General features: G+C 31.1%; 1 protein-coding gene across 4 annotated transcripts in view; it reads left to right on the top strand.

The window, feature by feature from the left end:
• Positions 1–16,746, top strand: part of LOC143048696 (DNA-directed RNA polymerase III subunit RPC2-like) — a 38,305-nt gene that overhangs the window by 1,435 nt on the left and 20,124 nt on the right. Inside the window, exons 2-10 of one of the 4 annotated variants that reach the window (XM_076222507.1) lie at positions 3,857–3,946; positions 6,672–6,736; positions 9,331–9,406; positions 9,868–9,968; positions 11,312–11,527; positions 12,060–12,291; positions 13,017–13,133; positions 15,199–15,384; positions 16,318–16,431. In XM_076222507.1, the coding sequence (XP_076078622.1) occupies positions 3,857–3,946; positions 6,672–6,736; positions 9,331–9,406; positions 9,868–9,968; positions 11,312–11,527; positions 12,060–12,291; positions 13,017–13,133; positions 15,199–15,384; positions 16,318–16,431 (1,197 nt within the window). Of the gene's footprint in view, positions 1–3,856; positions 3,947–4,700; positions 4,739–4,767; positions 4,805–5,766; positions 5,804–6,671; positions 6,737–9,330; positions 9,407–9,867; positions 9,969–11,311; positions 11,528–12,059; positions 12,292–13,016; positions 13,134–15,198; positions 15,385–16,317; positions 16,432–16,746 lie in introns of those variants that run through there. The other 3 variants (XM_076222509.1, XM_076222510.1, XM_076222508.1) reach the window with 3 other exon arrangements.

Raw genomic sequence — 16,746 nt, 5'->3', positions numbered from 1 at the left:
GTCAGGGGACTTACTGAAATAAGTGATTTTTAAATCACTTATTTGAGTAGCAAATTTGAAGTTTTGTCTCAAATTGTGATTTTGTAGTTTTACCAAAATTTCAAACACATAGGTTTAAATAATATCTTTTCATTAGTAAAATTGAAAAGAAATGTATTTTTTGCTTCTTTTAAGTAGCAATGTTTATGCTTTTGATCCTATCATTTAGCTGCAAATTCTATTTTAGTTGAAAAAATGCTGTAATAATGGCTTTGCATAATGAACTGATACTTTCTTAACAGATTTTTCCCAGCAGTGGGAGTATTTTTCCTGTAAAGTTCAAGGTTTCATCTTTTAGATTATGTAATAAAATTCTACTGTTCGCAATAAAAATTTCACTGTTCGGGGTGTTGAAATTAGTGGGGGTTATTGAAAAAATGATGCTTAAAGAAGTGATTTTTGGGAAGGAAATTGAGGTATGATGCTTAAACAAGTGATTTTTATGTAATTATCCTAGATTCAGTACAAGGTCATCACCTGAAATGACCTGGTCATCCTAGACAACACAGTTGTTGGTTCTGAGAAGTTTAGAAACATAATTAGTCCCTGGATTATTAGTATTCTATATTTAAAGCTACAGTAAAACTAAATCACTTCTTCTAGTGATTATTTTGTACTACTTAAATAGGTGATTATTAAAGAAAGACAACTCTTAATTCCAACCTTTATGGAAATAATGTTACTTGAATCAGTGATTTAGAAAATTACTCATTTAAGTAAGTCCCCTGACTTGTGAGATAAACTTTAAACTGTTTTCTTTGGGCACTCCAGCTTCTTTAACAAATAGGCCAGTTACGGAATACGGTTTTCAGATGAATCTGTCATGTGACTTCCATCACCAAGTGACAAAAATATATGCATAAAAATTTCCAATACATGATGAGCAAACGGGCGAAAAAGTTTTATTTTATACTACACAAAATATTTGGGAAATTAAAATTTGAAAGGATGGTCACCCTCCCTCAGTCATACTGCAATCACGATTAGGTAAATACCGAACATTAATTATTTCTATACTACCCTACATAATGACGATTATAAGAGTGCTGGAAACTTTTAATAGAGCAGGGATACAGGCACGCCTTCTATCTGGTAAATGACGTCATAAAGGCGTGCGAAATTCACGATATTTTTGGTGAATGACATGATTCCAGAATTAACCTATAAAAACTGTCAAGAAATAGCCCAAAAGCAGTGCTTTAAGCTTAAACATGTTAAAAGTAGTGTTTAAAAACACACAAAAATCAAATCAGAAACAGAGCAGCTGACCTTACATGTAGGTACACTGGAAACAAATACCAAAAAAAAACCCAACAAGCTGAGTCACTGAAATGCTACAAACACTAAAACTAGACAACTCTTGAGAAAATCCAAATTAAAACACACATCTGTTCTGATATAGTCCCATTATATATATGCCTTCCCATTATCTTTTTATTTATTTTTTTATTTTTCAAGAAACAGATTTTAACTATCTGGAAAATAAAATGAACTCCTCCTTTCATTTTTTTTTTTTTAATTGTCGAGCCTGCGACTTTAGTTGCAGAAAGCTCGACATAGGGATAGTGATCCGGCGGCGGCGGCGGCGGCGGCGGTGTTAGCTAACTTCTTAAAAGCTTTATATTTTAAAAGGTATAAGACCTGGATGCTTCATACTTTCTATATGGAGGCCTCATGTTACGAAGTTTCCGTCAGTCACATGTCCAATGTCCTTGACCTCATTTTCATTGTTCAGTGACTACTTGAAAAAAAAGTTAAAATTTTTTGTAATGTTAAGCTCTCTCTTATTATAAGTAGTAGGATAACTATATTTGGTATGTGCGTACCTTGCAAGGTCCTCATGCCCGTCAGACAGTTTTCACTTGACCTTGACCTCATTTCATGGATCAGTGAACAAGGTTAAGTTTTGGTGGTCAAGTCCATATCTCAGATACTATAAGCAATAGGTCTAGTATATTCGGTGTATGGAAGGACTGTAAGGTGTACATGTCCAACTGGCAGGTGTCATCTGACCTTGACCTCATTTTCATGGTTCAGTGGTTATAGTTAAGTTTTTGTGTTTTGGTCTGTTTTGCTTATACTGTATGCAGTTGGTCTACTATATTTGGTGTATGGAATGATTGTAAGGTGTACATGTCTAGCTGGTAGGTGTCATCTGACCTTGACCTCATTTTCATGGTTCAGTGGTCAAAGTTAAGTTTTTGAGTTTTGGTCTATTTTTCTAATACAATAAGCAATAGGCCAACTATATTTTGTGTATGTAAATATTTTATGATCTATATGTCAGTTGCGCAGATTTTATTTGACCTTGACCTCATTCTCACAGTCCATTGTTCAGTGTTAAGTTTTTGTGTTTTGGTCTGTTTTTCTTAAACTATAAGCTATAGGTCAACTATATTTGTTGTATGGAAGAATTGTTAGCTGTACATGTCTGCCTGGCATGGTTTATCATGTTAATCTGACCTTGACATCATTTTCATGGTTCATTGATCAATGTTTGGTTTTCTTGGTTAATGTTAAGTTTATGTGACAGTTGTAATAAAGCATTACATTTAGGACTATCAACATAAAATCAATGATTAGTAAAGAAGGCGAGACATTTCAGTGTGTGCACTCTTGTGAAATAATATACCACTAAAATTTAAACCAAAAGAAAATATTAAGATTACACCAATGGGACAGCAATCCTACCACATATAGATTCAAAAGATGGTCTTTAATAACCAAATAACATTTAATAACATTGTGTTTTCTTTGAAAAATTGAAGTTGAAAACATATGAATAAAATAATATGTTTTATGATGAACAACAGACAAAACTGATAGGGCAAATAAACAAGGAAGACAAACAATAAATGATAAAAGATAAATGAATTTATCTTACAAATGTGTGTGAAGTGTATGTGTACATTTTAAAATGTAGAAATGTTTACATAGAGATATACCTGTTTACTTGATGTAATATTCTTAGATAAAAGTCAACCAATGAAAACCTTTTGATATTAGGTAACAGCACATGTATATCAGATTATATATTATTTTTAATGAATGAATGAAAACACTTTATCGAATCAAAATTTCTAGATATTAGTCGACAATCTTTCTACAATGTTCTAACAAGCATGCTAGATCAGTGGATAGTTATGATTGGCAATACTGTACATAATAAATAAATTATAAAAAAACTAAAGTGTACAAAACAGCACCAATATTTTAAAAAGGAAACAATATGTATAGGTATTTATAAATATTTCATATAACATATATATTCTTTATCAGTATGAAAATGATTATGTGAAATGAATCATATCAATCTATTCTGATTTTTAGCTTAAACTATAGCTACATGTATCTTTAACATTATACAAATTATAAACCGAACCTTGCTTGTTCAAAAACACCAAAGTTGACGCAGTTTAAGTATTTTAAACAGAGTCTACATAGATGTGCACAAAAAGAGCTATTTTGTAATGAATGTAGCTAAAAGTTTGTTTGGCTTGCTTTCTTTGTTTGTATAAATGATTGCTCAATCATCCAATGACCATAACATTATACAATCCCCATCAATCTATTAATGATTTCTGATGTAAAAAATAAATAAAATTCTTGAGCGAACATTTGTTCTAACAAAGCAAACAGGCAAATAGTTATAAATCAAAGACTGCATAGATAAACATCCAAATAATTTAAGGATGTACATTCTCTCCTTGTTTTTTGATTTTATTTCAAAACTTATTTAATTTTATCTTTTTGCATGTAGATCTAATATGAAAATTATTGCTACTTTTAACTGACTGTGATTGTTGTATATTTACAGGAGAAATGGAAGCTATTACCAGCATTCCTGAAAGTAAAGGGATTGGTTAAACAACACATTGATTCATTCAACTTCTTCATCAATGTAGAGGTAAAATATACTGAAATACAATGTAAACAACACATTGATTCATTCAACTTCTTCATCAATGTAGAGGTAAAATATACTGAAATACGATGTAAACAACACATTGATTCATTCAACTTCTTCATCAATGTAGAGGTAAAATATACTGAAATACAATGTAAACAACACATTGATTCATTCAACTTCTTCATCAATGTAGAGGTAAAATATACTGAAATACAATGTAAACAACACATTGATTCATTCAACTTCTTCATCAATGTAGAGGTAAAATATACTGAAATACAATGTAAACAACACATTGATTCATTCAACTTCTTTATCAATGTAGAGGTAAAATATACTGAAATACAATGTAAACAACACATTGATTCATTCAACTTCTTCATCAATGTAGAGGTAAAATATACTGAAATACAATGTAAACAACACATTGATTCATTCAACTTCTTTATCAATGTAGAGGTAAAATATACTGAAATACAATGTAAACAACACATTGATTCATTCAACTTCTTCATCAATGTAGAGGTAAAATATACTGAAATACAATGTAAACAACACATTGATTCATTCAACTTCTTCATCAATGTAGAGGTAAAATATACTGAAATACAATGTAAACAACACATTGATTCATTCAACTTCTTCATCAATGTAGAGGTAAAATATACTGAAATACAATGTAAACAACACATTGATTCATTCAACTTCTTTATCAATGTAGAGGTAAAATATACTGAAATACAATGTAAACAACACATTGATTCATTCAACTTCTTTATCAATGTAGAGGTAAAATATACTGAAATACAATGTAAACAACACATTGATTCATTCAACTTCTTCATCAATGTAGAGGTAAAATATACTGAAATACAATGTAAACAACACATTGATTCAGTTAACTTCTTCATCAATGGAGAGGTAAAATATACTGAAATACAATGTAAACAACACATTGATTCATTTAACTTCTTCATCAATGTAGAGGTAAAATATACTGAAATACAATGTAAACAACACATTGATTCATTTAACTTCTTCATCAATGTAGAGGTAAAATATACTGAAATACAATGTAAACAACACATTGATTCATTTAACTTCTTCATCAATGGAGAGGTAAAATATACTGAAATACAATGTAAACAACACATTGATCATTTAACTTCTTCATCAATGTAGATAGAGGTAAAATATACTGAAATACAATGTAAACAACACATTGATTCATTTAACTTCTTCATCAATGTAGAGGTAAAATATACTGAAATACAATGTAAACAACACATTGATTCATTCAACTTCTTCATCAATGGAGAGGTAAAATATACTGAAATACAACGTAAACAACACATTGATTCATTTAACTTCTTCATCAATGGAGAGGTAAAATATACTGAAATACAATGTAAACAACACATTGATTCATTTAACTTCTTCATCAATGTAGAGGTAAAATATACTGAAATACAATGTAAACAACACATTGATTCATTTAACTTCTTCATCAATGTAGAGGTAAAATATACTGAAATGCAATGTAAACAACACATTGATTCATTTAACTTCTTCATCAATGGAGAGGTAAAATATACTGAAATACAATGTAAACAACACATTGATCATTTAACTTCTTCATCAATGTAGATAGAGGTAAAATATACTGAAATACAATGTAAACAACACATTGATTCATTTAACTTCTTCATCAATGGAGAGGTAAAATATACTGAAATACAATGTAAACAACACATTGATCATTTAACTTCTTCATCAATGTAGATAGAGGTAAAATATACTGAAGTACAATGTAAACAAAACATTGATTCATTCAACTTCTTTATCAATGTAGAGGTAAAATATACTGAAATACAATGTAAACAACACATTGATTAGAGGTAAAATATACTTTAATACAAGTATTTAGAACATTCAACTATTGAATCTATCTTGATATTGTTATGCTTTAATGAAAAAGAAAATTTGAATGCCTTCATACTTTGCAAAGTAGATATGTAAACACACTGATTAGCTCTAAAATTAAAAAAAGAACCAGGTCTGGTATAATAAGAAGCTGGAAATTGATGTATTCAGTGCTTATAATACTGTAATATAATGACTGTCATAGAATTAGATGAAAACCAGGTTAGAGCTCTTACAAAGGTCATTGTAATGCTTTATTTCCACATAATTGATGTACATATATATATAAAAAAAAGTAGATGTATAATGATTGCCAATGAGACAACTCTCCACAAGAGGCCAAAATGACACAGAATTTAACAACTATATGCAGATATGTTACCGTACCACCTTCAACAATGAGCAAAGCCAGTACCACATAGTCAGCTATAAAAAGCCCTGAAATGACAATTCAAACGAGAAAACTAACATCCTTATTTATGTACAAAAAATGAATGAAAAACAAATATATGTAACACATAAACAAATGACAACCACTGAATAACCATGATAACAGGCTCCTGATATGAGACAGGCACATACATACATAATGTGTCGGGGTTAAACAACATGTTAGCGGGATCCCAACCATCCCCCTAACCTGGGACAGTGGTTAAACAGAACAACATATGCATTTTTTACTCACAATATTATATGTATAATATAGTTTTATAGATTATTGAGTTTCATTTTATATTGCATGTGTATTAAATTATTATTTTCTGTCCTACTATGTATTATTTTAAAAATATTTTTACAGATAAAGAAGATAATGAAGGCTAATGACAAGATCACTAGTGATGCTGACCCAAACTTTTATATGAAGTAAGTTGAACGGGGACCCAATTATTTGCCCACTTGAAACACATTGAAAATGATAGACCTTTATTCTTCCTAGAGTAACAAACCAAACAGTAATCAGCAAAAATATGGAGACGTTATGTTATGCATTGCTTTATGATATCAAGGATCATCATTTGTTTGCTTATCTAAATTGGGTGGAAACTTATATTATAATAATGAGGGGTGTGAGGTGACACGTCCAGGTATTCAAGCGATTTCCTGTCGGGCTTGCAAGTTCATGCATCGTTTCACTTCTGCAGGTATTGATCAGTGTACACGGCTGATAACTTATAACTTATAACTTTCCATTTTGAACTATCAGATGAATAATATACAACTCTGTCTTACTTGTCATTACTAAACTCATACGCTTGTTTATAAATAACATTTCTGGTGTAAAGAATATAATTCATAAACATATAAATATTACCCAAAAAATAAGATTTGATGAAATTAAAATCTATTTAAATATTTTTTCCAAGGGTGAATTTGGGAAAATGTAATATATAGTCATTGTCAAGGGTCCGTAGAAATACCGCAAAGGACCTCCTTAGTGCACTGAGAACAAAAATGTGCACTAAGGACCTGATGGAATGATACAACGGTCACAAAGGACATATCATATAGAATAATACTTTGAAAAATTTCATGATTTCAAATTTTATAATCATATCTTTAGTAATTAGAAAGTTATTTAATGCTTTATCGACACACGCCTCAATCAAATGATTGTCACCTGTGTAATCGATTGAAATTCATGTTCGCTCAACCTTGACCCGTTTATAATCCACTTGTAAACTGATTAAACATGTATATATGGCGGCCGACACTCGGCAATCCGAGAGATTGGTCGGTTAATCTATATTTCAGTATGCGGCTATATGGGCGGTTGGTCTGTTAATCAGTCGGGTTGGTTAAACGTCTGTTTAGAGTAAAACGCACAATTTAATGTTAAACTCTTTTAAATATTAGAACCAAATCAAAAAAGAAAAGTGTCTGACAAAATGATATCTGTCATAGAACATTTTCCACCTGTAAAAAACATTTCAGTCTGTGAAGTTTTTAGTATAACTAAAAGGCGCAGCGCAGGCGCGGATCCAGAGGGAGGGGGGGGGGGTTCTGGGGGTTGGAACCCCCCTTTTTTTTTGGCCGATCAATGCATTTGAATGGGAGCATATAGCTGGAACCCCCCTTTACTCTGGGTTGGGAACCCCCCCTTTTAAAATGGCTGGATCCGCCCCTGCAGCGCAAGTATGAAATATTTATGCCGCGAGAAAGGAAGAAAGACCATTCACAATTTGTCTTACATTTGTTTTTCTCTTTTTTAATTAAATAAAAAAAAAATAAAACTTTCAAATAAAGAGTTTCATAAGATACAAATATTCCCTGTGGACACCTTCCCCCCTTTTATTTGTGCTCTCTATTTTAAACCCTCGAATTAAGCTTTCCAATCTAATTAAAATTAAAACCTTGCTTTCTAACCAATCTATTCATGTACCGGACCGGCAACTTTCTTTATTTAATACGAAAATCTACAGTGCCGTTATACAGATGCATGTTGAATTGTTTGCTTGGAGTCCCCGCCCGAAAAGAAAGAAATAGCCAAACTCCAAGATACTATATTCCTGCATCACGTGATTTTTACCACGTGGAGCTTACATTTGAATAAATACCGAATATGGAAAGTGAAACCACAATTCAAAACATAATTTACACAATTTAATTATTGTATCTTTATTCTCATCGTGTATTAAATCTTAGTGTATTAACATCGTGACAGCATACTCTTTCTAATCCTTTCTGTTTATCCTTTCCAAATAACAACATTTATACCTGTGTACGCTTGAACTCACACCTGCGGCTAAATAGCTACAAGGTAAACGAATTGACCTCAAGCCGAGAAATATACAGTGACCTTTACAAAATAATATACACACTCTGCTCACACATTAGTTGCATTGAAATGATTATCAAAACAATAACGGTAAATAGAACTGAAATATTTTCAGTTCAATATCAGTAAAAATGTTCAATAAATATTTTATGAAAAAAATCTCAACAATAATTAATTAAATTTATTCGAAAACATTTACTAGAGATAATTTTATAGGAGTTTAATTCAATCAATACAAAATGGTATATGCATATTCATTTTCGTTCATTCTTATATTGTGGTTCATAACTTCGACCATTCGTCAGCTGTGCGCTTTTAATTACGTATATTGTCGATAAGCTATAAGAGTTAAACAGATTTTATTTTTTCCCAGAATTCAATAAATCGGGCTAATACGTCACGACCCACTCGAGAATTCAACCAAAAAAGTTACAAATGCTTGATTTTCTCCGTTATTAGAAGGAATATAAATTTAAAACTTTGCAAATGTGTTTTTTATGTTAAGATGAACATAATTAGATGATAAGAAAAAAATCGTGGAATTTCCCTTTAAAAAAAACTGTTCTGAAGTTTGGAACAATAACATTAAGACTACATAATAAATTTATAGTGTAATCAAGTGAACTAAGCTATTGGTTTGATGCTAGCTTATTAACAGAAAGTGATTGTTTTCCTGTTTCAGATATTCCAATATATATGTAGGTATGCCAGATGTAGAGGAAGGATTCAACATTACCAAACCCATTTCTCCACATGAGGTATGCATATAAATAAGGGGAATTAAACTGAAAGAGGGGAAAAGAAATACTATTATATAAAAATAAGATGTGATATGATTGCAAATGCGTCAACTTTTCAACAGAGACCAAATGTTTGGAATAGAAGCTAGCAACTACAGGTAACCATACAGCCTTCAACAATGAGAAATACTCACACTGCATAGAGCAAGCTATACATCTCTACATAACAGCATCTTCTTAATTCTATTGTCAAAAGGTAATATGGATATTCTGAAGTTGCAGATTTTGATTGATTGACTGATTGTGTTAAACATCACTTTCAGTATGATTTCACAATTTTTTGGCTGCCAATTGTTATTCATAGAGAAACCAGTGTCTATAGAGAACCACAGACCTTTCGAAAAAAAAAGCAGCTCCAGTGAATTAATGCCAACAGCAAATTAGTATAACTAAAGTTTTTCTCCAATGATTATTTACAGTGTCGATTACGGGACATGACTTACTCAGCTCCTATCACAGTAGATATAGAGTATACCAGAGGGAACCAGAGGATAGTCCGGAATAATATGCCTATAGGAAGGTATAAAATTACATTCTGATTTGTATCATCTCTAGATCTTGATTTTCATGTTAAATTCTTTTTATTTTCCCAATGGCTATGTATAAATGTATTTAGTTTTACTTTTAATTACTTTCAATTTAAAAATAAGAAGACATGGTACAATTGCCAATGAGACAGTCATCCACCAGAGACAAATGACATAGAAGTAAATAACTGTTTGTGTTGAAATTGGTAGTCTCCTGTTGTTATTCAAAGCAATTCAATAAATATCACTAGAACCATTCTTTTATAAGGCTTCCCTCAGAATTTCCATTATATATCATTTTCAACCATGCCCACTGTATAGAAATATTACTGTGACATTATTTTTCAAATATTCCAACATTTTTAATATACAGTTAACTCTCGTTGTTCCAAACTCGGTTGACTCAAAATTTTGGATGAGTCGAAGTTTCCCCGTGGTCCCGAACTTTGTTCCATATAAATGTATGTAACTCGACTCCTGATGAGTCAAAATTTTGGTTGTGTCGAACTAAATTTACGATCCCAAGGTTAACAAAAGCATTCGAAGTTCATTATTTATCTCGAATTAATAAACATATGTCAAAACATGACCTCCGAGATTTAAATGGATTGAAGAGTTAATCTGACAATACACGTGTAATTAAATTTCCAGTCACTGACCACTGTATTGATTTATGACAAGCTATTTCCACGAGTGTTTATCTTTTATAGAATTTTTATAAATAATTAGTGCTACATTGTTAATGTTCATGAAAAAGTATCTAAAATGTTTACAAATCAATTAATTGTGATTAACACTAATGAGCTTGGCTGTGTATAAAGTAAGGATTATGACTTCCTTTGATGATCACCTCAAAAATACTCAATCGGCATCTTTAATCTTTATGTATTTTGTGTGAGATAAAACAAAATGAAGAGAAATCTAAATTTCTAAAATCTCTTGTATCGGAGAATAAACAATTTTGTCAACTATAAACGACCTGAATAACGAAACTATCGATTGCAAATAACTCTCTCAGATAAAAGCCATAGGAAAAAATTGTAACTGAAACAATTGAATAAGTAAAAATAATGTTATTATAATAATGAAAGACCATAACATACAAATACATCGATCTGATACGAGAATATCGATCCCCTTCCCATATTCACCCGGATTTATTTTAGCTTTACCAAGCTAAAGAAGAGTTGTGTCCCTTGTTCTGTCAAACTTCCAGTTATCATTTGAGTCGAACTACATGTATCTCGAAATATTTCTCTGGTCCGGCTGACTTCGAGATAACAAGAGTCGACTGTATATACAATGTTTTTTTTAATTGAATATAATATAATTTCAGAATGCCTGTGATGTTAAAGAGTTCTAACTGTGTCCTGACAGGCAAGAGTCCAGCAGAGATGGCCAAACTTAATGAATGTCCTATGGATCCTGGAGGTTACTTCATTGTCAGGGGAGTGGAGAAAGTCATTCTTATACAGGAACAATTGTCTAAAAACAGAATGATTGTTGATCTGAACAGTGGCAGGAAAAACACAGTGGAATGTTCAGTTACTAGGTATAAACATCAAATGTTGTAGTGTGTAAATGTGGAAAGGAAACAGGTTACTGTAAATTCAGAAATTATTGCATGCATTTATTATTGGGTTTTATCATTATAGACTTCATAGCGATTTTAATTTTTACAATTTTGAGAAAACTCCTGTTTAATTTATATAAAATATTTCAAAATGCGAGTTTAAACTATTGCGTTTACAACTCTGTCACATTTTTCGCAATAATAAATACTTCGCAATAATATCTGAATTTACAGTATAAAAGTTATAAAAAAAAGAGATAATAGCAAGGATCAATAAAAACCCATTATTTGAAGGAAAACAAACACTTTTGACAAACAAACAACAAGAAAAAGGCTAACAACATTCCACAGATAACTAAAGTTTGAGCAACACGAACTACACCAACAATTAGGATGTTCTATAATGGTTAGCTGCTCCTTCTCTTTGTTTTCCTATTTTTATAACATAACAAATTTTAAAATTAGAAACAAAATTTGATTTGTTCTTTTAAATTTTGGTACATTTTTTCAGTTCCACACATGAGAGAAAGAGTAAGACTTATGTTACAACAAAGAATGACAAGTATTATCTACGTCACAACACCTTCTCTGAAGATATACCTATAGCTATAGCATTTAAAGCCATGGGTATAGAGTGTGATCAGGAGATTGTACAGATGATCGGGAGTGAGGAGGAGGTACTAGCTGCCTTTGCTCCTTGTCTAGAGGAATGCCATAGGGCTCAGGTCTTCACACAAAATCAGGTATGTAAATCAATTCCGGACACAATCAGTGCATTAATAGAGGAGTATGATTAATAGATGATTAATTGTGAAAAGCTTATTGTAACTTTAAAACCAATTTTTGTGCAGATTGGGCACTGTTCAGGTCAGTCATGTCTTGTTAACCATGAAAATTATTACATAGTTTGTAGGTTAATGATGCATTAAACAAGAAAAAATACACAGTTGAGACATCTCTCTGTGTCAACAGTTTACTACTAGTATATTTTTTTTACTTGTCAGTCTGTCAGTTTCTTTTTTTCTGGATCCTGACTCAATTGCTGTATAAATTACAACCTTCTTTCATATATAACTAGTGGAAGATACAGTTTGATTTTGAGGTCACTTTGTCAAAGGCTAATGTTGTAGTTACAAAACAAAAGAATGAAAGTTGTGTGAAAAAGTGGTTTCTAGATGCTAAATCAATTACTGAAAACAAAATTGCAACCTGAACTGATTTAGGTGTAACTTATAAAGAGATGAATGTCCCTTTTGATTTTGAGGTCTATACCCAATGGTCAATGTCATAGATATTAAAATAGACAGACATTTGCATAGAAAGTTGCCAGAATGAGTAAGACAGAGGTACATTGACATGTGGGATTGATGATTTAAACTTATTTTTCAGGCTTTAGGATATATTGGTAAGAAAGTAAGATAGAGACACATGTGGGGAGTTAGTCATGATTTATACTGTTATTTTTTAGGCTTTAGGGTATATTGGTAAGCGAGTAAGACAGAGGCACATGTGGGGAGTTGGTAAGAGAACAAAGATGGATGATGCCAGAGAGGTTCTACATGATGTTGTGCTGGCTCATGTTCCTGTAAGTTTTACTTATAATTCAAGTAGTCTTATTTCTGATAAAAGTTTAATGAATAAATGAATCATGGTCTTAAAAGTTAATTCATATGTAGATTGATTTTTTAAAAATTGTGGTGTGAAAAAAAAAATATGGATACTTAATTTTTTAGTCTTTACAAATATTTCTCACATTAACCAGCTGGGATCCCCATGGATGAAAATTGAACGATGGAGGAACTTTCATCATTATAAATCGTGTCTACGCCTTAAAGTGTAGCGTAATGGAAAGTATTTCATCCCTCCATATAAGGAATGGTGAACATGCTCATTCATTGCTTATTTAAATTATATTTATTTGAATTTTCATTATAGAAGTATCAATGTTTTCATTAATTGCTGTTTGTAACCATTCAATTGCCAAGCCTTCTTGTTCCCCCCTTAGTCGAGAATCTTCAAAAATTGTCATGAAGGTCCCCATGTAATTTTCTTGCTAATGCTGGTGATTGTTATGGGGGGTTAAAAATCATGTGGAGCTTATTTTTCACAGGTACTGTCAAATTCAGAAGTCATGAACCCACTAGGCATTACCGAAATGGCTGATTTGCAGTATAACAAAACGATTCGTAATTGTACTGGTTTTGAAAAAAGGTTGAAGAGATTTGTTAAGCAAACGTTGACAAACTTATGTAAAGGTTATTAATGACTGTATTTAGTAAATTGATGCTATGCAACATGCATCTTTTCCAGTCTGAATTTAAACCGGAAACAATTTAAATAAAGAATTTATTATTATTATTATTATTATTATTATAATTTGATTGTAAACTATGAAATGAATTTGGAATTAAGATACAGCATTTCTTCACAGGAAATATTTAATTTTTTAATTTTTAACTTTTAAAGTAATTCTATATTATCGAAACAACAGTACTCAAATTATTTGCGATAAAATTATATTAATGTGTTACATCTTATTTTGTACTTCTTAAAAAAGAGGGAAGCTGATTGTGTAAGTCAAAATAAAAGCATGTGTTCGACTTGTTTAACTGTTTTCTTTGTAACTGGAACATTTATTTATTTATTTAATCTAAATTATCATAAGCATTTGCCGAAACTTAGTTTAATAATTTGATAAACGAATTGTCTATCTTCCAGATAATATTCTCCTGTCTGCTTTGTTAATCTACCTGTACAAGTGATTAGCGATATTAATCTGGATATACCTCAGGCGTTAGAACTGTATTGGATTATAATATCAAAAGCCTAAGGGTTATGCAACTACTTGCATTTAATTATAATTGCTAAAAAAAATGGTGCAGGGCTATTTAAAATGATTTTGAGTTTTAAACAATGCGGAAGACAATTTAACGATGGCGCGGGTCATTTGACGATGGCACAAGATATTTTAATGATAGTGGGGCGCCATCAATAAACAGGCCATGGAGATCCCTGCATTAATTGTTGTATGATTTAATCTGTTGTTGTGTAGTACAGTTCCATTCACTGTTCATGTTTATCCAAAATATTCACAAAAAAGATTCATATTCATATAACTAATGATGAATCCAAAGTAAGATGAATGTATTCTAAAATATATCAGACATTTATCAGACATTTATCTAAGAATTAGTTGGGAAAATTGTTATATATTTCTTTGTTCCCTGCTAGTCTGGAAATTTTCACATAGATAAGTTTGGTCAGTCCATTCATCATTCCTATGAGTTTTCACTAATACCTAATAAATACTAGGATTTCTGATCACTATATTATACATAATTGAAATATTTTACAAAGGTTCTTTTTATATCAATCATTGGCAAAATATGAGTTATCTCCCATATAATGTAAATTATTATTTAAAATCTCCTTCCAAAGTTTGAGTAACCATATTGTGCAATGGTAAGAAATGTGAAATTATTAAAATTTATGTCATTTTCAAATATTAATTATTGTAAAAGCTTTCAAGGAATGATACATTAATCCAAAAACCATAACCCATGAAAGTTTATAGAAAATACATATACATTTGAAATTATTATACAGTATATTATATCCTTGTAAAAATCTCTTTGTGTTTCATTTGACAGGTGGAAGAATGGAACTTTAAATTAAAATCAGCTTACATGGCCTTGATGGTTAGAAGGGTCATATTGGCTAAAGGTGACAAGGTCAAAGCTGATGACAGAGATTACTATGGTAACAAGAGGTTAGAGTTGGCTGGCCAGCTGCTGTCACTATTATTTGAAGATTTATTCAAGAAATTTAATTCAGAGGTAAACAATTGTTGTGTATTATATGAATATTTTTAAGACAACCTATACATTGAGTGCACATTAATACGTATTTAAACTTATGATAGGAATGCACAATTGTATTCGTCTACAATTACTAACGTCCATAGATTATCCAACTCTATGCACATAACACTAATAAATAATCAGACTAAAGTTAGAATAGAATACCCACACGACAATGCCATGTGCTGATTTTAATTGCACATTATGATACATAATATCATGTCGACAAAATATAGTCAGTAATTTATAATTACTACTGAAATCAAAACATTTAACATAACATCAAATAAATTCACATAAGCAAGATAAAAAAATTTAGCTGGGAAAACACTTCTAATCGAGTCGGCCTTGTCGTGCTGAATGGTTATATCCCATGAAGCGTGGGAATACAAATAACGGTCTATGGGCAGACAACTAGAAGAAATTAATTTCAATCTAATTCAGTTCCTTCAAACGGTTGAAATTACATTTTCTAATAAAAATATAAAATCTTTAAGATTTAAAACTTGTCATTAAATATCATTCCAAGCATTATCAGGGTTCTTTGTGAGTCATTAAGCAATGGTTATTCATCTGTTTCTTCCACATTGATGTGACAAAAAAGGCTGAAGATACAAATGGGGCATTACAAGATAAGTAAAACTAACAACTTCATGGCAGAAAATAAAGACAATGAAAAGACAAGTCTTGAAGTCAATAAAACACTGCATAGAATACTAAGGGCTGAGTAACACCAACCCCTCCAAAACTTTAGCTTATCTGGCCTGCTCTAGTAAAGTATTTAAGCAGAACCTATTGGCACTCCTTGTAATTGTGTTGCCTTTGGTTAGTACAAATTTGGTAATGAGCCTCAATTGGGGTGATATTTTTACACATTTTGTATTTTTTTATTTATATTTTCTGTTACAGTTAAAAAGAATAGCAGACCTGACCATACCTAAGCCTAGAGCAGCACAGTTTGATATTGTACGACACATTAGACAAGATCAGATCACCAATGGGCTGGTCAATGCTATATCTACAGTATGTTAAGTTTTATACTTCTTTATTCAAATAACAACTTGTGTTTGTGATCAGTATGTCAAAATGTTTGGGTTCTTTTGATTGGTCATTTTGTTCATTTATAAAAAAAAATTAATGAGGTATTGTATGATTGCTAGTGAGACAAGGATGTCTACATAATTTTAACAACAACCACAAAATTATTTACTCATTACTTGGGACAGACACATTAACCCTACCTCTGAACTGGGTCAGTTTTTTGTTTGTTAATTCTCTATTTCTTCAGATCATTCATTTGGTGTATGTAAAAAAATATTGTGCTAATCATTCTATTTC

The sequence above is a fragment of the Mytilus galloprovincialis genome, chromosome 10 (assembly GCF_965363235.1).
Source record: "Mytilus galloprovincialis chromosome 10, xbMytGall1.hap1.1, whole genome shotgun sequence".
In the NCBI taxonomy this organism is placed as follows: Eukaryota; Metazoa; Mollusca; class Bivalvia; order Mytilida; family Mytilidae; genus Mytilus; species Mytilus galloprovincialis.
Note: the sequence above shows the minus strand (reverse complement) of the source record. Positions and strands in the feature narration are given on the sequence as shown.